Source organism: Dendropsophus ebraccatus, chromosome 8 (assembly GCF_027789765.1).
Source record: "Dendropsophus ebraccatus isolate aDenEbr1 chromosome 8, aDenEbr1.pat, whole genome shotgun sequence".
NCBI lineage: Eukaryota > Metazoa > Chordata > Amphibia > Anura > Hylidae > Dendropsophus > Dendropsophus ebraccatus.
The window spans coordinates 15,785,978-15,811,197 of NC_091461.1; the positions used below are offsets into that span (position 1 = coordinate 15,785,978).

General features: G+C 44.6%; 1 protein-coding gene across 1 annotated transcript; it reads right to left on the bottom strand.

The window, feature by feature from the left end:
• Nucleotides 1-7,121: 7,121 nt before the first annotated feature.
• Nucleotides 7,122-23,110, bottom strand: P3H3 (prolyl 3-hydroxylase 3). The gene is made up of 15 exons (XM_069978855.1): nucleotides 22,702-23,110; nucleotides 18,821-18,973; nucleotides 18,536-18,713; nucleotides 17,512-17,643; nucleotides 16,016-16,149; nucleotides 15,502-15,591; nucleotides 14,932-14,984; nucleotides 14,325-14,356; nucleotides 13,564-13,688; nucleotides 12,635-12,730; nucleotides 11,511-11,658; nucleotides 11,295-11,412; nucleotides 9,533-9,608; nucleotides 8,893-9,033; nucleotides 7,122-7,530 (listed from the first exon to the last, which is right to left on the bottom strand). Exons 1-15 carry the CDS (start codon nucleotides 23,059-23,061, stop codon nucleotides 7,345-7,347), a joined length of 2,022 nt encoding a protein of 673 aa, XP_069834956.1. The 5' UTR covers nucleotides 23,062-23,110; the 3' UTR covers nucleotides 7,122-7,344.
• Nucleotides 23,111-25,220: the final 2,110 nt, after the last annotated feature.

Below are 25,220 nucleotides of genomic sequence, written 5' to 3' on the forward strand. Positions count from 1 at the left end.
ATTCCCGGCTCCCCTCTTCAGCCAATGCACTGAAGAGGGGAGCCGGGAATTTCGAACACCCGCTACGCCGAGCAGGTAAGGTATGCTCGTAGCCGGGGCGGCGGGGGCTATTGGAGTGGCGGGGGTGGCGATCGAGCCGGCGGGGGTGGCAATTGAGACGGCGCAGGGGGCTGTAGGATGCGTGGCCGTGCTGCGGATGAGCGGGGGGCCGGGCCGCGGGCGAGGGGCCGGGCTACGGGCTGCGTTTACACCTACGATTATCGTTCGAATTCGATAGTTATCGCGCAAATTCGCACGATAATCGTTACGTGTAAACGCACCTTAAGCGGTTCTCTTTCTTAGCACTCTCACAGTGGTCAGTTCTCTCTCTCTCTGCACTCTCGCACTAAGCAGTTCTGTCTAGTAGCACTCTCGAAGTGGTTAGTTCTTTCTCTGTTAGCATAGTAAGCAGCAATGAGAAATCCCAGAGTTATATGAAAATGTTAAAAATTGTCAAAGAATTTTGGATCCTAAACTAAAACAGTACTTACTCCCTAGGATGTTGTTTATTGGAGGCGTCGTGTAACCCGCTGTGTGTAGCCGTCATGTATAGATATTATAGTAACACTGGTGTAGTGGGACATCTGGTCTGACGTGATGCCATATGGGCAAACAATCGTAATAACACAGTTGAAACTGAAGAGGATTATATTTTGGGCAGCCTGGTATTTAGCCATCGTATCTGGGGCCAATACGCTCATAGACAGCTGAGGGGTTGCTGCAATGTGGCACATGTTCACCCTCCGGGACCAAATATCTCTTGTGGTACAATAGTTATCAACACAGAAGTTACAACAACCCGGCAACATTCCCTGCGATTCAGATATTTGATGTGTTCAATGTGTTGTCCATGGTGCTGAACACAGAGCTCAAGGGGCTCTGCCCTTGATCCAATATCATGGTTTAGAAAATGGCGAACATGTTGCGGACATAGGCTAAAAGATAGGCCCCCACGCCCATTACTAGCTGTGGTATTCAGATATTATATGTAAATATGATACCTATAGAGTACAGTATATTGATGCTGTGTATGTATATATATATATATATATATATATATATATATATATAGAATAACTGACCGGCACAAACTTAGTCAGTATTTGTAATTCTCCTGTTAGTCTTATATACTTTCACTGACAAAAAGAAGGAGTATAAGGATAAAAAATATTACCTTTATTTATCTCTTAAAAATACTTTTCAAAAAATCTTTTTTTTTATATATATAAAACCTACACGCAGCCATCACCAGTACACCTTGGGAACCGTAATAAATAACTTGTATATTCAATATTGCACCTATGTACTTCGTGCATGTATCAGCAACAGTCCATCATATATATACCATAGCATCAGTTCACACTTTGTTTCGATTTGGCTAATGATGAAGTTCATATGAATGTCTGTTCACATTATTAGTTGCATTTGTTCTGTTACTCTGTGTATTTTTTGTGTTTTTTATATACACTTGTAATGACATTTCATTCCTTTAGCATATATCTGCATCTTGCACATGTCCCTTTAGTAAACATATTAGTTGTATTGCACTGAAAAAATTGTAACCAGAGGGGTACTTTCCTTATTTTCCGTAATAGAGTTCCCCTCTTGCGATGTAATGAGGCCCTACGCGTTTCACATGCGGCAATCTTCAGGGGCCACTCCGCATAGTAGTAACAGTTGGGACTTTGCAACTTGAAGCTGTTTTCAGTTTCCCGGTGTCTGGCTTGGATGATGGCTGCAGTTTTTTTGAAAAGTATTTTTAAGAGATAAATAAAGGTTATATTTTTTTATCCTTATACTCCTTTTTGTCAGTGAAAGTATATATATATATATATATATATATATACACAGTGATATCTTGTTTTAAGAGAAACTTGGATTGACAATGTTTTGCAAGAAGAGCTCACAGTTTTTCAGATTTGTAACTTGGTTTAAGAGCATTGCTTTGGTTTAGGAGCTCCCTGTACTAGGTGGGAGGGGGAGGGGTATGGTCTGCATAGCGCGGTCTACAGCACTGTACTCTGACCCAGGAAGTCTCCCTCACCTTCCAAATCATAACAGATCCACTTCAGGCTGGGGCTTGCATCAGGGGACAGGACTGTGGAGGTAATCTTCTCATAGCTGTAACCGCTCTCTTCCCGGACAGAGAGTGCTGCATGTATGTGCCCACATATGCTCCGCTAATTCCTTTATGCTCCCTGCAGTCTCTGTCAGTCCTTGTGTTTCCTATCCTCTCCATTCCTGCACTCACACTCAGCTATACACACTGCTGCTACAATCTGCCTGCACTTACACTCGGCTATACACACACTGCTACTCTAATGTGCCTGCACTCACACTCAGCTATACACACTGCTGCTATAATGTGCCTGCACTTACACTCAGCTATACACACTGCTGCTATAATGTGCCTATTCAGATGTTTCTCATTGTTTGTTTCATTTGTTCTACATGTTATTCAGAATAAAAAAATCATTATTTTTGGGGTGTGGAACCAATTGTCTGCATTTGCATGATTTCTTATGGGAAAATTTGCTCGAATTATGCTCGTAATCAAAGGCACCACTATATATATTATATATATATATATACAGTGGTACCTTGGTTTAAGAGTAACTTGGTTTAAGAGCGTTTTGGTTTAAGAGCTCACAGTTTTTCAAAATTGTGACTTGGTTTAAGAGCATTGCTTTGGTGTAGGAGCTCCCTGTACTGGGTGGGAGCGCGAGTGGAGGAGGGGCATGGTCTGTATAGCGGGGCCTACAGCCCTGTACTCTGACCCAGGAAGTCTCCCTCACCTTCCAAATTATAGCAGATCCACTTCAGGCTGGGGCTTACATCAGGGGACAGGACTGTGAAGGTAATCTCTCCAGAGCTATAACCCCTCTATGTACCCACATCTGCCCTTCTTATTCTTCATGCTCCCTGCAGTCTCTGTCAGCCCTTGTGTTTCCCATCCTCTCCATTACTGTACAGTAACTTATGATATCACATATTCTGCTGTTTCTGAATGTTTGTTTCATCTGTTTTACATGTTATTTATTCAGAATAATAAATCATTATTTTTGGGGTGTGAAAGCAATTGTCTTCATTTCTATGATTTCTTATGGGAAAATTTGCTTTGGTTTAAGAGTGGATTTGGATTACAAGCGCAGTCCCGGAACAAATTATGCTCGTAATCCAAGGCACCACTGTATATATATATATATATATATATATATATATACACACACACACAGTATATGGTGTTTTTGTCTAGCTCTTCCTCGCGTTAGGGAGACTCTAATCCCCGCATTGTCTTCATTCTCTCCATCTTACATTCTCCCTTCTAATAACTGGGTTAGTGGACCGGTCTCTCAGGCTCCGCAGGCGTCAGCTCACTGTGCCTTGTGTCAACCATCACCCGGGGTGACATGTAACAATGAAGAAGAAGGTAGAGACAGTGTAATGTAGAGACTGTGATGGCTGACTGCTTCCATGCAGAATACAGATGGAGATCAGCTAAGTCTTGGGGCTATAGAGGAGACCATGAGATGGATGCTCATTCATACAGTTATTCTTCCTTATTCCACTGACCAGTGTTCATGTGTTCTCAACGGGCAGAGGGGAATAAGCCGCTGCCAGACTCCTCTGATGGTGACTTATCTCCCTGAGGAATCCAACTGCCTGATTTTTTTTTTTTTTTTTGCCCAGATATCGACCATCAGAGAAGAGTCAGGAAGCCTCTATTCACATTGGATCAGGGGTATAAAACCTTGGCTCTCCAGCTGTTGCAAAACTACAACTCCCATCATGCCTGGACAGCCTCTGGCTGTCCAGGCATGATGGGAATTGTAGTTCTGCAACAGCTGGAGAGCCAAGGTTCCCTACCCCTGCATTAGATGGTGGTCAGATCCTGCTGACATGGGTGGCTTCATATCACATTCATCTAATAGCCACCTTAAATCTGTGCTTATCCCTGATAGTCCTCACTATAAGTACTGTAAGCTAAATATTAGTAATGAGATTGTATAAGAAATAAATCTGCAATACCAACTGTGACCATGAGTGGCGCTGTTTCTAAACAAGACAAAAAAAAAAAAGGGCCCAAGGTGAAATCTACAAGGATGGTAATGACAGTGTAAGCACAGCTCAGGTATGCAGGTGCCTTCTCTTCCAGACTATGACAGTGACAATGACAGCAAGCACTGACCTCCGCAAATACCTGCCCCGACCACCGCCCATGAGCCATAGTAGATCATGTTACTTTTTTATAATTCCATTTAATTCTGGGGTCCTGTGGATTGGATATAAAGTTAGAAATTTCGACACATCAAAGGTTCGATTAGTCGGGGTCTGAATGTTTCTACCCCCAACGATCAACAGAGCCAGCGGAGAGAAGAGCCGAGATGTGAGCTCACTCTGTTCTGCAGACTCCCACTGATGGAATCACTTAATAATATAGGAGAACTCCTATACAGGAAACCTGTCATCACACATATGCTGCCCTGCCTGACTGCCTTATATAGTGCAAGAAAAACTAGACTAGACCAATATAGGTTATCCTGTATGTTTTTGTTCATTCACAGCAAGCAGAGATATTTCAAACAGTCAGCAAGTATTTTATGGATCTGAACCCTATTTTTGAAGAAGAGACCACAGAAATAATTTACCATAGGCCTCACTCTCTATAGATGTCTCTGTGAAGGTCTCACTGTCTCTGTGGATGTCCCTGAGAGAGTCCCTCTAATCTCAGCTTTTACTGTAGGCCTCACTCTCTATAGATGTCTCACTGTCTCCGTGGATGTCACTGAGAGAGTCCTTCTAATCTCAGTTTTTACTGTAGGTCTCACTCTCTATAGTTGTCTCTGTGAAGGTCTCACTGTCTCCGTGGATGTCCATGAGAGTCCTTATAATCTCAGTTTTTACTGTAGGTCTCTAGATGCCTCTCTGCGATGGTCCCTGATGTCTCTTCCAATAGTAGCCTATAGTGCCTGTATGTCTTTTAGTCCATTATTTCGACTTACGGTCTCATTCGTTGCTGCCTGTCTCTTTCACGTTGTCACCATTTATTGCATGTCTCTTTGTTCGCCCCAGTTTCTGGTAATCTCTCACTTTCTGTAATGAGTGTCTCTTCCTACTATCATTAGATTTCATCTGTCTCCTTTATTGCTGCCTGTCTCTTTCCATATCTTGCTGTCTCATCCTATTCATCAGTCTCTATATAATTTTCAGCACGGGAGTCTCTTTCTGTCACTTAGGAGAGTCCATTTTGTCATGACACTGGCAGGATCTGATGGTCGCGTATCACTTTAGGGGGTCTCCTATTTCTTGTCGAGGGGTCTCTTTTCATCCTATGGGCAGATTCGGTCTCTTTCTCAGGTCGTCCCCATATAAAGTCATCACGCCGTCTTATTCTCTTTCCGACATGAGTGTCTCTGTGTGTCCACGCGCCTGTCTCGCTCTCGCATTGTCCCCATATAAAGTCATCTCCCGTCTCCCCCCAGGCCGTGCTCACAAACACCTTATTGTGTACCAAACATCTTGGGATTTTGGCAGAGACGGTTAATGCACTTCACCCCCCCAGGACATAGAGCAAACTGGAGGCTTTATTATAAAAATACAAAATGCACTGCACATGGTTAACCCACCGCGTACCGGGGAATGGCGCGGCACTCCGACTAAAATACAAGACGGCAGCATAGACAGGCTTTACATGTCATGTACAAATACAATGTATAACCCACTTATAGGGACGCTAAACCTAACGTTTCCGTACAGATGAATGCAGCAGTCGATTGTTCTCTGTTATCAGCCAGTTCTGTAGTAGCTAGACTTTGAACAAGATTACAGAAAACATGGCTACTTTCTTAACAAAAAAAAAAAAAAAAAAAAAAAAGCTGCCCCTGTCCTCAGGTCAAGTGTGATATTACAACTCCGCTCTATTCATGTCAATGGAACTGAGCTGCAATACCAGACACAAACTGAAGACAAGAGTGGTGCTGTTTCCTAAAGAGCACTATGTTTCTTCTAATGTTGGATAATCCCTGATAGCAGCTGCTTCTCTTATTATAAGCTGTGGACTGTAAGTTTAACATGGCTTTAATTCCAGCTTTCTGCAAGTAAACTTTACGTATAATAAAAGATTCCAGAACTTCCTAATATATTTTGGGGGAGACTTTAAAGGCTACGTTCACACAGTGTTTTTGCAAGTTTAAAGGGAAATGCCAGCGTTTTTTTTTTTAATCAACTGGTTTCAGAAAGTTAAACAGATTTATAATTTGCTTCTATTATCACTTATATTCTTCAGTCTTCCAGTATTATCAGCTGCTGCATGTCCTGCAGGAAGTGGTGTATTCTTTCCACTCTGACACAGTGCTCTCTGCTGCCACCTCTGTCCATGTTAGGAACTGTCCAGAGCAGCAGCAGATCTCCACAGAAAACCTCTCCTGCTCTGGACATGGACAGAGGTGGCAGTAGAGAGCACTGTGTGAGACTGGAAAGAATATACCACTTCCTGCAGGACATACAGCAGCTGATAAGACTGGAGAGTTTTAAATAGAAGCAATTTAACAAAATTATCAAAATAGATAACTTCCTGGAACCAGTTGATGGGAAAGTAAAAAAACATTTTGTTGGAGTTCCCCTTTAAAGAAAAATGTGTTGCTCATAGCAACCAATCACAGTACAGCTTTTATCTTATATTCTCTGCTTAAATAGTGAAAGTTGTGCTGTGATTGGTCAATATGGGCAACAAAGACAGGGAGCCAAATTATCAAAAGCTGACCTATAGCAACCAATCACAGCACAGCTTTCATTTTACCAGAGCAATATGGGAAATGAAAGCTGAGCCCTACTGGAAAAGAGTGGAAAGGAATGGAAACAGTATATTAGGAGGTGCAGAACCTTTCATTATACACTGATTTAGTGTCATTCACGTATATCTGAAACACCCCTTTAGGCCTGATCATGTGATCTGCACTGCATCACCATATTATTCCATATAGCAGGGGTAGGGAACCTTGGCTCTCCAGCTGTTGCAAAACTACAACTCCCATCATGCTTTGGCTGTCCAGGCATGATGAGAGTTGTCATTTTGTAAGAGCTGGAGAGCCAAGGTTCCCTACCCCTGCCATATAGCGTCTCAATATTCACAAACAGTAACCCACTAACCCTTCCGGCACCAAAATCTCTTGCCATGACAGGTAACTGCAGTGACCTTTCACCCCCCCAGACCTACATAATCCGAAATGGTGGGAGTGATCTGCAGAGGTACCAGTTCATTAACTCCTTCCTCCCTGTCTGGCACGGCTGCTTTACACTCAGTCTCTAAAGTTCATCCCTGATTTTCCTGGCGACTCTTCTCCTCTGCTGTCGTCCCGTTGGTTTGTCATTCTCTTCATCTCTAGAAGTCCCAGTCCTAGACCCTTCCCTCCCGGTCCTGGCGGGTTTGCTTTCTTCTTCCTCTGTTTTACTGACCTCTCCAGTCACTATACTTTTTGCTTGAAATCTTTCCTATAAGGACAAAAAGAAAACAAAAAACATAACATATTTGTACAGGACGCCATATTGAAAGCAACCCCCATAATGGTGGACATTCACAATGCTGTCTGTAGGCCATTAACATGGACGAAAACTCTTAAAAAAAGATGTTATTTCAGGATATCGGATACCACCCAGCTTTCACAATGATTTAAAGGGAATCTGTCAGCATCCGGACTGGATCTGAGGTGCTGACAGGGTAGTGTAGGTGTCTGGCCCCTTGTGTTCATGGTACCTGTCTTAAATGCGTCCATGTAGTAGATTTTATACAGTCTTGCCAAACACACTGCAACCAAGAGTCAAAGAGGAGTAGTGGCTTGGCGTTTGTGCAACACTTGGCGCCTCACCACTATTTCCTCCTCCCTCTTTCTGCTGCATATTTACCGCTGGCCGACCCCCTGCTCCATGTCGACGTCATCTTGGTGCACGCATCGATGCTGGCAAGGGCCATGCATGCTGACTTGCTAGTTCGCACGGAGGCTAAGCAGAGGGAGGGACGTGATCAAGTGTCCTAGGCAGCACCCGCCCGATGAGGGCCTGAAGCCAATGCCCTCAGTTGGGACGCTCAACGTGTGTGCACCCTCTACTTAGCCTCCGTGAGTGCCCCAACTGAGGGCCTTGGCTTCAGACCCTCAGCGGGCATGCGCCACCCAACGAACACTCTTGATGACATTGCTCCCTTTGCTTAGCCTCCATGCGTTGCTCCTCTAGCCAACGTCATGATTGCTGTTATTAGAAGCGCGCCAGAGGGATCAGTGGCGCAGACACGAAGTGGCAAGTCGTCATGCGCAGCCCTTGCCAGCAGCGATACATGGCACCAAGATGATGCCAGCCCAGAGCAGGAGGCCAATCAGCGGTAAATATGCAGCAAAAAGAGGGAGGAGGAAGTAAAGGTTAGGCATGCAGAAGTGTGGCACAAACGCCAAGCCACTACTCCTCTTTGACTCTTGGTTACAGTGGGTGTGACAAGACTGTATAAATTCTACTGCACAGACTGATTTAAGACAAGCACTATGCGCACAAGGGGACAGGCACCTACACTACACTGTCAGAACTTCAGGTCTGGTCCGGGTGCTGACAGATTCCCTTTAACTAAGAGGAGTAAATGATTTTTTTTATAAAAATTGGGGGCTTGTCCGGGATATTAGGTTGTTTTTGAGAATAAACCAGAAAAGGAAACAGCATTAAAATAATACGATAGTAGCTAACCCAGGGGGCAAATAACTTTCCGCAATATGTAGAGATAATGGTGTGAAAACAAGACAGGCGGATGTACACAGTGTAGGGACACAGGTCCGGCTCCCGGCTCTGACATTTACTTAGTGCTGGTGTTACCTGTTCTGCATGTTCCGCCGATCCTGTGAACCACAACGCTATCGCACAACTTCTGCCTTCTGTTATCGCACGAACCCCGTAGGCATTCTCACCCCCCGAACTGAACAGGACCAAGCGACCGCAGCGTGGGCGGACCTCTGCCTGAGAATGAAGAAGACGTTCTAATTTATAATAATAATTTGTATAGCGCCAACAGATTCTGCAGCGCAATAATATCCAGCTGTGATTTTTATGATTTTTGTCAGCCTCTCAGTTCAGTCTTTTGCATCTGACATTCCCTTTGATATTATATAGTTCTGAGCATGAGCTGGATTACCAGACTTTCTGGACTATTGGATGCCAGATGCACGTGCATTACTTGCCAGGAAGTCGAGTGGATTAGTGGATGTCACTGCACTAGTGTACTGAGAACTATAGGACTCATGTTAGAGACACTGTTGTGTAATATGTGATAAAATGAATAAACAAACTCAAAACACAGAAATGATGATTTATGTGCTTAGATTTTTTTTTTTATTTCTTAGTTGGGTTTATGTTGTTGTCATCTCCTGTCTTTACTATAGCAAAGCAGCAGCATCACCTACAGGCACTCAGAGGTACTGCACCCATCATTATGCTTTACCTACAAAATAACACTCACCGTGACGGTCGTCCCATCCAGTTCTGTGAAGAAGATGTCACCCCCTTCAAAGTCGTCACTCAGATACAGCATCCCACTTAAGCAAAAAGAGCTTGGTTATCAAGATAGAACTTTTTTTTTTTTTTTAATTCTGGGGGCAACAAAGAAAGGCTGCACGCGACCCCGTGAGCTGTAATCCGCCCATGATAGGGTGACACAGCCATGATGGGGTTAATGGGTAGGTTATGGGTCTGCAGAGTGGGAGTTGCTAGGGGTGGGGAAGAGGTGGGGCTAGAGGGCATAAATAGATCCTGCTCCCTCCTAATGGTAACACTCGAGAGGAGAGAGCGGTTAGCAGAGTCCCGTCCACCCTCTGTAATGAAACATAGAAAAAGGCTTTTATTCTACTGTACAAGGTGTCAAAAAGGTGTTCCCAAGCTCCTGAACTGCAGAGAAGTGTAAAGCCTCCTTGCTCCCCCTCCCATCCCTATCCCTGCCTCTGAATCTTGTTCCATGCTCTGTGAATACGCAATGAGTGCAAGTGTTAGATCTGCAGGCAGGACATGGCTTCCATCTGACTGTCATAGAGGGTTGGGATGGGGAGTGAGAATACATTACATTATTTTTTTTTTCCAAGATTTTTCTATGCTCTGCAAACATAGACAGACATATGAAAGGTACAATATGTATCCTAACTTTATTATTCAGGTTGTCACAATTGTTGCTGCTCAGCCCATTTGCTTTAGTGTAGCTGAGCTACTATAATAGACACCACCCATGGGCGGGTGTGGTGATGTTCCTGAAAGAAAGCAGCCATGTTTGTTTTCTAGTACTGCACAACCCCTTTAAAAGGAGATGTCCAGCGAAAATTTTTATTAAAGTATTGTATTGCCCCCCAAAGGTTGTACAAATCACCAATATACACTTGTTACGGGAAGTGCCTATAAAGTGTTTCTTGTCCTGCACTTACTACTGTATCAAGGCTTCACTTCCTGGATAACATGGTGATGTCACTTCCTGGATAACATGGTGATGTCACTTCCTTGATAACATGGTGATGTCACTTCCTTGATAACATGGTGATGTCACTTCCTGGATAACATGGTGATGTCACTTCCTGGATAACATGGTGATGTCACTTCCTGGATAACATGGCGATGTCACGACCCGACTCCCAGAGCTGTGCGGGCTGTGGCTGCTGGAGGGGATGATGGCAGAGGGATGCTCGGTGTCCCTCCAGTGCCCAGTGTCCCTCAGTGTCCCCCTGCCATCATCCTCTCCAGCAGCCACAGCCCGCACAGCTCTGGGAGTCGGGTCGTGACATCGCCATGTTATCCAGGAAGTGACATCACCATGGTATCCAGGAAGTGACATTACCATGTTATCCAGGAAGTGAAGCCTTGATGCAGCAGTAAGTGCAGGGAAAAAAGCACTTTATAAGTATTTCCTGTAATAAGTGTATATTGAGGATTTGTATAACTTTTGGGGGGCAATACAATACTTTAATAAAAATTTTCACCAGACTTCTCCTTTATGATTACAGATCAAAAGATATCTTTGGAAATCAAAAGGTAACATATTATCATCAGACACTCAGTAGTGCAGCCTCAGGCTCCTAACTAGGCCACTAGTGTCCATTAAAGCTATAACAACTATTCTGATGTACAACTGCTTGAGGTATATTGTCACCTCAGTGTCTCAGTAGTGCAGCCTCAGGCTTTGTGGCCTGTAACTTCCACTGCTCATATCTCAGCCTAGATGTAAGAATGTAATGTTCTCCCACCTATAGTCCCTGTGGATGTATGCGGGGGGCTCCCGCCAGCACTCCTTCTCCTCAGGGTCCAGGATACAATTGTCTGCATGAACAGGGTGGCTGGGATCGGAGCGCCCCTCCTGCTCTCCTGATACACAGAGTGAATAGAGGAGACACAGTTGAAGGGGCATATATGGTTGAATATAAAAAGACACAGCATGGAAGAAAACCAGAAGCCTCAATTACCCTCAATGGCCGATCGGCACAAAAGCTGAGAATGGGAGAAATGTAGTGTCTTGGTCTCAAAGTAAGACTGCGCCAGGATCCGAGTGCGCTCTGTGGCATGATACAGAAAGTAGGCCCGGTTGCGGTCTACCAGTCCTGATGAAGTCATCTGGGGGGAAAACAATCTATAAGGCAAATGTACAATAATCAATGACACTTACATAGTTGCCAACAGTCCCGGATCTGCCGGGACTGTCTCGATTCTGAGGGGACAACCCCGGCAAAACCATGTCCCGGGTACGTCCAAGGAAGCCCCGTCCCCTTTCCAGTGCGAGTGATGTCACTCATGCAGAGCAGGCAGAGGAGTGCCTAGGGAACTAGAGGAACCATACTGGTGAGGTAAGTATAGCTTTTTTTTTTTTTTTTTAAATACAGATGAAGGGACAAGAGGATGCTGAAGGGGGTACTGGTATAATGTGAAGAGATAGGAGGAGGATGAAGGGGGAAATAGTATGATGATGGAAGGGCAGGAGGATGAAGGGGGTAGTACTATGATGATGGAGGGGCAGGTGGATGATGAAGGGGGTAGTAATATGATGATGGAGGGGCAGGAGGAGGAAGGGGGTACTAGTATGATGATGGAGGAGCAGTAGGATGAAGGGGGTAGTAGTATGATGATATGGGGTGCAGCTGCATCATATGGGTACAAACTACCAGTATGTACAGTCAGTCAGTAGAATGCTATCTCTGAGTCTCAGCCTGCTCTGAGTGGGGTGTGTAATATACTGGGGACCTAATACTGGAGTGTGTAATATACTGGGGACCTAATACTGGGGTGTGTAATGCTCCTTTTGTGTTGTTCTGACTGTAAATTCTAACTGGAACATTTTTAACCCACATCCATGATAGGCCACACCCCACCGAGACCACACACCCTTTTAACGCTAAAGTGTCCGTGGTAACTATGCATTTACCAAATTTTATCTGGTTACAGAACAGTTGGGTGTCAATAATCTGAGATGGCAAAATGGAGCTTATCGGCATTGGCCACCATATTGGTGGAGTCCGGATTACATCCTTTATAACAGACTAGATGAAAGGCTATTTCCTAGAGGCCATTTTGTTGGGTCTTTATGTAGTGGTACCTGAAGGGCTTGCAGGACGGTCAGGCCTTGGATACGCTCGTGAAACGTGTGAGGAGATCGTCTTCTCTTGAAACCTTCACCGGAGGCTTCAGCTTCCTGAGAGCAGACACAAGACAATGAATAGTACAGTGTGACCCCAAAATAAAATGTCTGGGGCATAGGGACAGTAGTATAATAAACAAGGCCTTGGTTAGGCGTCGTATTTCTATGAACCAGTCCTTTTTGTGTCAGCCATTACTCCTCTGTATAGACATGATTCTCAGAAAGGTTCAATAGCTACCACCTATGATAATTCTTTCACGCTCATCTTCCTCAGGTGATCATAATGCCATCTGGATCCATGAGCAAAGGAATTACAGAAAAGAGAATGCAGACAGTGGTAGAACCTGGTTAAGAATGATAAAGATGTGTAACTTTGTATCAGCGACTGCAGTAGATAAGAAGCTTCAGGATAGTGCCCGACTTGTTTTGCCTTTCCAGCTTCATCAGTGTACAGAATACGAAAGTCAAAGCATTTCTGAGCAGAAGATTGTCTTCTAGACAGAGGATTTTACTATAAACCCCTTCACTACTCTGGACCATACCTGGGATTTTTACATGATCGTCTTCAGCTCTCTAGACCACTGGGAACATAAGCATTAACCCCTTCTAGTGCTCTAGACCACCAGAGATTTTGACCTTAACATCTTAAGGTTAACCACTATAACAGACAACCAGGAAAGTTACCATTAACCCCTTAACCCTTGACCATTGGAAATTTTAGCACAACCTTTTTAATTATTACTTCTTCACCACCCCAGGCCACCAGGGAAGCCGACATTGACCTCTACACTAGGGCACCAGAGACGTTCGTATAAACCTCTTCACATTTATCTATCTCTCCTATAGTTTGTTCATCAGTTATAGCAACTCTCTGCTCCCCTACTTACCTGCACTAGTCCCAGTAATGCCTCACACTCCTCGTCGGTGAGGACCCCATCCAAGGTTACTCGCGACGTCCCGTTCATTTGTCTTGGTGTCAGTGTCACCTTCACCTCCTCGTATGGAAGTTGTCCTGCAGATTATATTAATGTTATATTAGGACTGTGTAGGAGGTGTAGAAGGAGTGCTGACCACTCATGCCGCATCTGTACATCGTCATGTAGTCACATAACACAGATCTTAAAGGGGCACTCCAGATATATAACTCTCAAATCAATTGGTGCCAGAAAGTTATACAGATTTTTAAATTACTTCTATGTAAAAAAAATCTCCAGACTTACAGTACTTATCAGCTGCTGTATGTCCTGCAGAGGTGTATTCTTTCCAGTCTGACACAGTGCTCTCTGCTGCCACCTCTGTCCATGTCAGGAGCTGTCCAGAGCAGGAGAGGTTTTCTATGGCGATTTGCTGCTGCTCTAGACAGTTCCTGACATGGACAGAGGTGGCAGCAGAGAGCGCTGCGTCAGACTGGAAAGAATACACCACTTTCTGCAGTAATTTACAAATCTGTATAACTTTCTGGAACTAACTGATTTATAAAATTATTTTTATTCTCTGGAGTACCCCTTTAATAGGTGTGGATCTCCCACAGGTTGGGTAGTTTGGAGTATATCATCCCATAGACATATCATATGATTACAGCATTAAAAGACTGGACTGAGGCACAATAGGCTTCACACCTTATTTGCGAGCAAATAAAGATACTCACCTCCTGCCTCCTCTGCTACTGCTCTCTCAGCCCTAGTACAAAAAAGTCTCATTATAAGATAAATACATAAATACAGATAGATAGATAATAGATAGATATAGATAGACAGACAGACAGATAGGAGATAGATAGATAGATAGATAGACAGACAGATAGATAGATAGACAGACAGACAGATAGGAGATAGATAGATAGATAGATAGATAGATAGATAAATAGGAGATAGATAGATAGATAGATAGATAGATAGATATGAGATAGATAGATAGATAGATAGATAGATAGATTGATAGATAGATAGATAGATAGGAGATAGATAGATAGATAGATAGATAGATAGATAGGAGATAGATAGATAGATAGATAGATAGGAGATAGATAATAGATAGATAGATAGATAGATAGATAGATAGATAATAGATAGATAGATAGATAATAGATAGATAGATAGATAGATAGATAGATAGATAATAGATAGATAGATAGATAGATAGATAGATAGATAGATAGATAATAGATAGATAGATAGATAGATAGATAGATAGATAGATAGATAGACAGACAGACAGTATGTGATTTACTGCTGAGTCACAGGGGGCAAATATACCTGATTCTCTCTCTAAGACTTTCTGGAATAATTTCCTCTGGGGTCCAAAGATCCTGAAAAAGACAAATGAGAACATTTATAGCAGCCCACATTAGATCGGGAGAAGGAAACACAACTAGCATTTACGCCATATTTATATTCCTAATGGACACCATTGTATTTGCATCTTTTACTTGTGACTACATTTGCAGTTAGACTTGATTAAAAACCCTCTATGTCTACAGCTCCTGTGCAGACCTATGTGTCACCATGGTTACAGACTACAAATAAACACTGTGTAGTCTGGTCTTGCAGTCATGTGTTACTAAACTCTCTTTGCCTTCACTATTTGTAGAAAAGGGAGTGGCAGATCACTGCAGCATCAGACTACACAGGGTTTGTTTGTTTGTAGTCTGTAACCATGGAGACACCTAGCAGCACCTGCATAGGGAGTGTACACACAGAAAGGACTATGTCCAAGTTTTTCTTATTTTCTATTTTTTACACCCTTTCATTTCTATATCCATTGACATTTATTGAAGAACATTAAGGGCAAACTTATGAGAAGATAAAACAATGAATGGGCCTGACCGGATCTTGAAAATCGATGCCCAAGTTCTCCATGACGTAATACAGCAGCTTCTTTTCTGACAGTGCCTGGCGCACAAAGGATGCGATGTTCTGCAATGCAAATCATCAAAATCTTGAATGAAAACTGGGCAAATTAAAGGAATTTTCTATCGTAAACAGAAAACATAATTGATAGGAGAAAGATTTTCTAAATGATGTTGGACACAACTATCAGTGACTCCAGCTTATAACAAGCTATCCATTGGGGTCACAGTCTCCCTCCCCCCATGCTTTACACTGCAGCACTGTTATTTAAGATTGGCCACTGTATACCAGCACGAGCCCAGCAAGATGTCTGTGAATGGACATATCTGATATTGTGATTACTAAACCATTAAAGATTAAGGTTGTTTAAGACCAGAAACACATAACTGCTTTCTTTCAAAAACAGCGCCACATCTGTACTCAGGTTGAATGCGGTATTACAACTCAGCTGCATTCATTTATAAAAATGTTTAAAATAGTCAGTTCTTACCTCTCGCGGTCTGATCTCACTTTTGCCCTGAAGTTTCTTTTCATACCGGTGCAGACTTTCTAGCAGGGTATTGTTGTGTGGCTGGAAGAGTAGTAATGACTGTGCGATCCGTGCAGCCGACTCCCAGTCCCCAACTATAAGGACAGAAATACAGGAGAGAACTCTGAGAACCTCCCTGTAAGGGACATGACTATCACAGTCTACTGCAACATGACAATCACTATTGACAATTGTCGAGCTTCATAAAAGGTGTGTGTGTGTGTGTGTGTATATATATATATATATATATATATATATATATATATATATATATATATATTACACATACACACATTATATATATATATATATATATATATATATATATATATATATATATATATATATATATATGTATATATATATATACACACACACACATATATTTCAAGATGAGCCATGTTTTTTATTGGCAACTTTTTTCTTTCACATTTATTGGTGTCACAAAGTTATACAGATTTATAAGTCACTTCTATTAAAAAAATCTCATCTTCCACTACTTTTCAGCTGCTGTATGTCCTGCAGGAAGTGGTGTATTCTCTCCAGTCTGACACACCGACACAGTGCTCTCTGCTGCCACCTCTGTCCATGTCAGGAACTGTCCAGAGCAGCAGAAAATCCTCATAGAAAACCTCTTCTGCTCTGGACAGTTCCTGACATGGACAAAGGTGGCAGCAGAGAGCACTGTGTCAGACTGGAGAGAATACACCACTTCCTGCAGGACGAACAGCAGCTGATAAGTACTGGAAAAGTGGAGATTTTTTTTTAATAGGAGTAAATTAAAAATCTTTATTACTTTCTGGCACCAGTTGATTTGCAAGAAATTTGCCTCTAATTCTGAAAAAATGCAATTCTGCAGTTTTTTTTATTATTATTTTTTACACCAATTTATTACTATATATTTTTTTTTTTTATAATAAAGCATTTAGTAAGAAGCTAATTTTCTTGTTTTTTTTTCTCGTTGTACTTTTGTAGTATTTATAAACCTGTCATTAGGAAAAAGTTTGATATGTTAGAGAGACATATGAAAAGCTTTGTTTGGTCGGGGGGTCTGAGTGTTTAGACCACCGCCAATTAGAAGAACGGCCGTGAAGAGTCCACGCTAAGTACGTTCTCTCCTGACTCTATGTCCTGTGACTGAGACAGCCGTATAATGTCAGTCTATGGGGCCATCTTAGTCACACAGATCAGGAAGAGAGGAGTCTCTCCCGGCTCGTTCTCCTGATTGGTCGTGGACTGAACACTCAGGGGGAGATTTATAAAACATGGTGTAAAGTGAGACTGGCTCAGTTGCCCCCGGCAACCAATCAGATTCCACATTTCATTTTCCAAAGTCTGTGAGGATATCAACTTTTTACATGTCAAAGCCGCAGTCGCTGCTGACCCTAGAGTCTAGGAGGGAAGGGGTTAAAGTTTAAGCATGTCACCGACCAGTTATATTTCAGACTATAACTTACGCTTGGAGTATCCCTCCTGGAGAAGCTGCAGGTGAGAGATGAGGATGTCCTGAAGGGGGCGCTTCTGCCCTGGTGACAGTGAGACCTCCAGGATACATCGCTGCTTACACTGCAGGACCTGGGTGTAATACTCTGCGAGAGAACGGAGACTGGTGAGAAGCTGGGAATGTACAATCAGAGCCCCATGTATCTCCGCTCATTTACATCCAAAGCATTTATGTCTACACAATTCTTGTGACTTTAAAGGGGTACTCCAGTCTTCCACTACTTATCAGCTGCTGTATGTCCTGCAGTGGTGTATTCTTTTCAGTCTGACACAGTGCTCTCTGCTGCCACTTCTGTCCATGTCAGGAACTGTCCAGAGCAGAAGCAAATTCCCATAAAAAAAATCTCTCCTGCTCTGGACCGTTCCTGATAGGGATGATCCGAACTGAGTTCGGTTCGGGTTCGTACGAACCCGAACTCTCGGAAATGATTCCCGCTGTCTGCCCGCTCCGTGGAGAGGGTGGATACAGCGGGAGGACTGCCTGGAAAACTGGGATACAGCCATAGCCATAGGCTGTATCCCAGTTTTCCAGGCGGTCCTCCCGCTGTATCCACCCGCTGCACGGAGCGGGCAGACAGCGGGAATCTGATGCCGAGCGTTCGGGTTCATACGAACCCGAACCTCGGCAGGTTCGGACCATCCCTAGTTCCTGACATGGACAGAGGTGGCAGAAGAGAGCACTGTGTAAGATTGGAAAGAATACCGTTACTTCCTGCAGGACTCACAGCGGCTGATAAGTACTGGAAGACTTAAGATTTTCAAATAGTAGTAAATGACAAATCTATATAACTTTCTGACACCAGATGATATGATTTTTTTTTTCTGCCAGAGTACCCCTTTAAATTTGCACTGTGTACCAGTCACCTGAGCACCCACAATTCATTGCTTTCTGGTAACAGGAAGTGCAGCTCTGGGTGTGAATGAAGCAAAGGCAAATTACTAGTCAAAAAGTAGATGTCTATATAAAACTATAGCCACCTGCAATGACCTCTGGGAAGTCCCGCTGTGTTTCATTCTCCCGCTCTCGTGTTCCCTCACAGAGGGTGCGGCAGTCATGGAGTGTAGACAGACAGGAGCTCAGCGACTCCTCCAGCCTCAGGACTGCGGTGGTCGTCCTCTCCCCAGATAGTAGAGACACCGCTTGGGAGAACAGAACCTGGTGAAGGAGGAACCAGAGGACACCATAGTGAACAGCCAGGATAAAAAGACAGGAGCAATGGATGTCAGTATGGACGGCTGTGGTTTTGGGGGGTCAGCTGTTACCTTGTATGGGGGCTCCTCCAGGTCCCGGAAGCTCTGTTCTTGGACCCCTTTCATGGTGCGATAGCGGGTGACATCACCTTGTATCTGCTCATGATGGGGATTTCTCACATAGAAAGTGTAAGCAGCTGCAGCCGCCTCATCCAGCTCCTCCAACTGGGAGAAAGAGACAAATAATACTTCAGTCCCACCAGAACCCAGAACCAATGATACCTCCACAAAACTCACACCAATGATACCTCCACCTCACCAGAACCCACAGCCAATGATACCTCCACCTCACCAGAACCAATGATACCTCCACAAAACTCACACCAATGATACCTCCATCTCACCAGAACCCACAGCCAATGATACCTCCACCTCACCAGAACCAATGATACCTCTATCCCACCAGAACCCACAGCCAATGATACCTCCATCCCACAGGCAATGAAACCTCTAACCCACAGCCAATGATACCTCCATCCCACCAAGACCCACAGCCAATGATACCTCCACCTCACCAGAACCCACCCCAATGATACCTCCACCTCACCAGAACCCACAGCCAAAGATACCTCCATCCCACCAAGACCCACAGCCAATGATACCTCCATCTCAGAAGAACCCACAGCCAATGAAACCTCTAACCCACCAGAACCCACAGCCAAAGATACCTCCATCCCACCAAGACCCACAGCCAATGATACCTCCATCTCACCAGAACCCACAGCCAATGATACCTCAATCTCACCAGAACCCACAGCCAATGATACCCCCATCCCACAGCCAATGATACCTCTATCCCACCAGAACCCACAGCCAATGATACCTCCATCCCACCAAGACGCACACCAATGATACCTCCATCTCACCAGAACCCACAGCCAATGATACCTCCACCTCACCAGAACCCACAGCTAATGATACCTCCACAAAACTCACACCAATGATACCTCCACCTCACAAGAACCCACAGCCAATGATACCTCCATCTCACCAAGACCCACAGCCAATGATACCTCCACCTCACAAGAACCCACAGCCAATGATACCTCCATCTTAACAAGACCCACAGCCAATGATACCTCCACCTCACCAGAACCCACAGCCAATGATACCTCCATCCCACCAAGACCCACAGCCAATGATACCTCCACCTCACCAGAACCCACCCCAATGATACCTCCACCTCACCAGAACCCACAGCCAAAGATACCTCCATCCCACCAAGACCCACAGCCAATGATACCTCCATCTCAGAAGAACCCACAGCCAATGAAACCTCTAACCCACCAGAACCCACAGCCAAAGATACCTCCATCCCACCAAGACCCACAGCCAATGATACCTCCATCTCACCAGAACCCACAGCCAATGATACCTCAATCTCACCAGAACCCACAGCCAATGATACCCCCATCCCACAGCCAATGATACCTCTATCCCACCAGAACCCACAGCCAATGATACCTCCATCCCACCAAGACGCACACCAATGATACCTCCATCTCACCAGAACCCACAGCCAATGATACCTCCACCTCACCAGAACCCACAGCCAATGATACCTCCACAAAACTCACACCAATGATACCTCCACCTCACAAGAACCCACAGCCAATGATACCTCCATCTCACCAAGACCCACAGCCAATGATACCTCCACCTCACAAGAACCCACAGCCAATGATACCTCCACCTCACCAGAACCCACAGCCAATGATACCTCCATCTCACCAAGACCCACAGCCAATGATCCCTCCATCTCACCAAGACCCACAGCCAATGATACCTCCATCCCACCAGAACCATTAGGCTGGGCTGTCTTTTATTAGGTGTTTTTTTTAGGCCAGGTGTAAGCTGAGAGTCAGTGAAGAAAAATGAAATGCAATCCCCACAGGACGTTTTCTGTTTTTGTGTTTTTTGTTTCACAGGACACCCCCCCCCCCCCTGCCCCCTTCATAGACTTCTATAGAGAGTAAAAAACATCATGTCTGAATATTGGCTTTTGTTCCCTAGTTCTTTAATAGAAAACCTGGAATCACACAACTTGTACTGAAAAAATATGAAAAATAGTAATTTACACTAAAAGGAGGAAACAGAAAAACTGCCAAAAAATGTTTTAGTTTTTTATGGTGTTTTTAAGCCCTACAAAAAGCTGTGCCAAAATTGTCTGAGGGAAACGTTCCACCCCTCCCCCCCCAGAAGCTAGACAAGGAAACCGCTGTCCCACCAGAACCATAAAGCTGATGATACCTCTATCCCGACCAGAACCATAAAGCTGATGATACCTCTATTCCACCAGAACCATAAAGCTGATGATACCTCTGTCCCCACCAGAACCATAAAGCTGATGATACCTCTCTCCCCACCAGAACCATAAAGCTGATGATACCTCTGCCCCCACCAGAACCATAAAGCTGATGATACCTCTGTCCCCACCAGAACCATAAAGCTGATGATACCTCTCTCCCCACCAGAACCATAAAGCTGATGATACCTCTCTCCCACCAGAACCATAAAGCTGATGATACCTCTGCCCCCACCAGAACCATAAAGCTGATGATACCTCTGTCCCCACCAGAACCATAAAGCTGATGATAACTCTCTCCCACCAGAACCATAAAGCTGATGATACCTCTCTCCCACCAGAACCATAAAGCTGATGATACCTCTGCCCCCACCAGAACCATAAAGCTGATGATACCTCCACCCCACCAAAACCATAAAGCTGATGATACCTCTCTCCCACCAGAACCATAAAGCTGATGATACCTCTCTCCCCACCAGAACCATAAAGCTGATGATACCTCTGTCCCCACCAGAACCATAAAGCTAGGGACACCTCCACCCCACCAAAACCATAAAGCTGATGATGCATCTGTCCCACTAGAAACCAGAAGCCAATACTACATCCATCTCACCAAACCTAAGGACAATGAGACCTCTGTGGAACAGCTGGTTATAACTGTGAGATGACTGATAACCACCAGATGTGCCGCACCGCACTACACTACACTACAGCCTATGTGGGCGCTGCTTATTATTATTATTACAGCCTGTATATAACCAGCCGAGCACAGCCCCCATCCCCCACACACTATATACACATCCACGTGTGCAAGCCCCTACATGACAGCAATGCATTCTGGGCAGTTAACCCCTTACAAACCTTTCCTGTGAAGTTTTCCAAAAGTCATCACCATCAAAGAAGAACGAGGAAATACCACACATTGTACCCTGGTATATACTCTCCCCCGAGCTGCAGACTATTGCACCATACCCTTTCATATACTCTCCCCCGAGCTGCAGACTATTGCACCGTACCCTTTCATATACTCTCCCCCGAGCTGCAGACTATTGCACCGTACCCTTTCGTATACTCTCCCCCGAGCTGCAGACTATTGCACCGTACCCTTCTTGTCACTGTCAGGCCAGGAAAACCCTCATACCCCATGGTTTACCACTTGCAGGTAGTTCATAGGACTCCTAAGTGACACTCTGCAGATCATTACATCTATCCCCTCTGTGGTGTACAGGACTGTACTTTATCAGGGCACCTCTGGATCTCAGTACAGAGCATTGCACACAGACCACCAGTGTACCCTGTATATCAGCATTGTGCACAACTATAATCCCTATCATGCACAGAGGAAGGCTGTTGTGGTTTTGTCCCAGTCAGAGAATGGGGCACTTTGTGGCTGGAAGGTGGACTGCAGAGTATTGCATCTGTCACATCCAGCTTCAGAGCCTTCTGCCCACCACCATCAGACTATTGCATCAGTGTCATAGCCCCAATATCAAGCTGACTACCCCAACAACCCTGGACTGCAGACTATTGCATCATAGTGTGATGCCAGATTGGTAGGTAGCCCCATCCTCCCCTTGCCCCTTCCTACCCTGTAATGGGCCACTTGCAGGTAGTTGTATGGCGCCCCCTTGTGGAAGCTCTTCTCAGTGTCGTGTGTCAGGCGGTAGACGGAGGGCTCCCCCAGCTGCAGGCGCTCGCAGCTCAGCAGGCACTCGGCTCTCTCCATCACGGCCTCCTCCAGCCGGGCCCCCCGGAGGCCGCACTGCTCCCCGCACCTCAGCCGGACCCCCCGCACCTCCTGCAGGCTCCGCAGCGCCCCCCACAGCTTGTCCCGCGCCTCCGACCACTGCCCCTTAGAGAAGCGGGAGACCCCGTCCCAGAGCAGCTCATCGGGGGGCTGCAGGGTCCACACCAGCCCCAGGCTGAGGAGCAGCAGAGGGGCCTGCATGCTGGGGGGCTGCCGGGGAAGAGGGAGGAGAGGCCCGGGCACAGCTGACAGCCCCGACCGGAGGGGGAGGAGGAGGGGGAGGGGGCAGGTAACCGCAACGTGGACGGTCGGGGGGGTCTGAGGAACATAGTGGGGGAGACAGTACAGTAATAACAGTATATAGGAGGCTGGGGTATACAGTGTAATAGTATATAGGAGGCTGGGGTATACAGTGTAATAACAGTATATAGGAGGCTGGGGTATACAGTGTAATAGTATATAGGAGGCTGGGGTATACAGTGTAATAGTATATAGGAGGCTGGGGTATACAGTGTAATAGTATATAGGAGGCTGGGGTATACAGTGTAATAACAGTATATAGGAGGCTGGGGTATACAGTGTAATAACAGTATATAGGAGGCTGGGGTATACAGTGTAATAGTATATAGGAGGCTGGGGTATACAGTGTAATAGTATATAGGAGGCTGGGGTATACAGTGTAATAGTATATAGGAGGCTGGGGTATACAGTGTAATAGTATATAGGAGGCTGGGGTATACACTGTAATAGTATATAGGAGGCTGGGGTATACAGTGTAACAGTATATAGGAGGCTGGGGTATACAGTGTAATAGTATATAGGAGGCTGGGGTATACAGTGTAATAGTATATAGGAGGCTGGGGTATACAGTGTAATAGTATATAGGAGGCTGGGGTATACAGTGTAATAGTATATAGGAGGCTGGGGTATACAGTGTAATAGTATATAGGAGGCTGGGGTATACAGTGTAATAGTATATAGGAGGCTGGGGTATACACTGTAATAGTATATAGGAGGCTGGGGTATACAGTGTAACAGTATATAGGAGGCTGGGGTATACAGTGTAATAGTATATAGGAGGCTGGGGTATACAGTGTAATAGTATATAGGAGGCTGGGGTATACAGTGTAATAGTATATAGGAGGCTGGGGTATACACTGTAATAGTATATAGGAGGCTGGGGTATACAGTGTAACAGTATATAGGAGGCTGGGGTATACAGTGTAATAGTATATAGGAGGCTGGGGTATACAGTGTAATAGTATATAGGAGGCTGGGGTATATAGGAGGCTGGGGTATACAGTGTAATAGTATATAGGAGGCTGGGGTATACAGTGTAATAGTATATAGGAGGCTGGGGTATACAGTGTAATAGTATATAGGAGGCTGGGGTATACAGTGTAATAGTATATAGGAGGCTGGGGTATACAGTGTAATAGTATATAGGAGGCTGGGGTATACAGTGTAACAGTATATAGGAGGCTGGGGTATACAGTGTAATAGTATATAGGAGGCTGGGGTATACAGTGTAATAGTATATAGGAGGCTGGGGTATACAGTGTAATAGTATATAGGAGGCTGGGGTATACAGTGTAATAGTATATAGGAGGCTGGGGTATACAGTGTAATAGTATATAGGAGGCTGGGGTATACAGTGTAATAGTATATAGGAGGCTGGGGTATACACTGTAATAGTATATAGGAGGCTGGGGTATACAGTGTAACAGTATATAGGAGGCTGGGGTATACAGTGTAATAGTATATAGGAGGCTGGGGTATACAGTGTAATAGTATATAGGAGGCTGGGGTATACAGTGTAATAGTATATAGGAGGCTGGGGTATACACTGTAATAGTATATAGGAGGCTGGGGTATACAGTGTAACAGTATATAGGAGGCTGGGGTATACAGTGTAATAGTATATAGGAGGCTGGGGTATACAGTGTAATAGTATATAGGAGGCTGGGGTATATAGGAGGCTGGGGTATACAGTGTAATAGTATATAGGAGGCTGGGGTATACAGTGTAATAGTATATAGGAGGCTGGGGTATACAGTGTAATAGTATATAGGAGGCTGGGGTATACAGTGTAATAGCAGTATATAGGAGGCTGGGGTATACAGTGTAATAGTATATAGGAGGCTGGGGTATATAGGAGGCTGGGGTATACAGTGTAATAGTATATAGGAGGCTGGGGTATACAGTGTAATAGTATATAGAAGGCTGGGGTATACAGTGTAATAACAGTATATACACTCACCGGCCACTATATTAGGTACACCATGCTAGTAACGGGTTGGACCCCCTTTTGCCTTCAGAACTGCCTCAATTCTTGGTGGCATAGATACAACAAGGTGCTG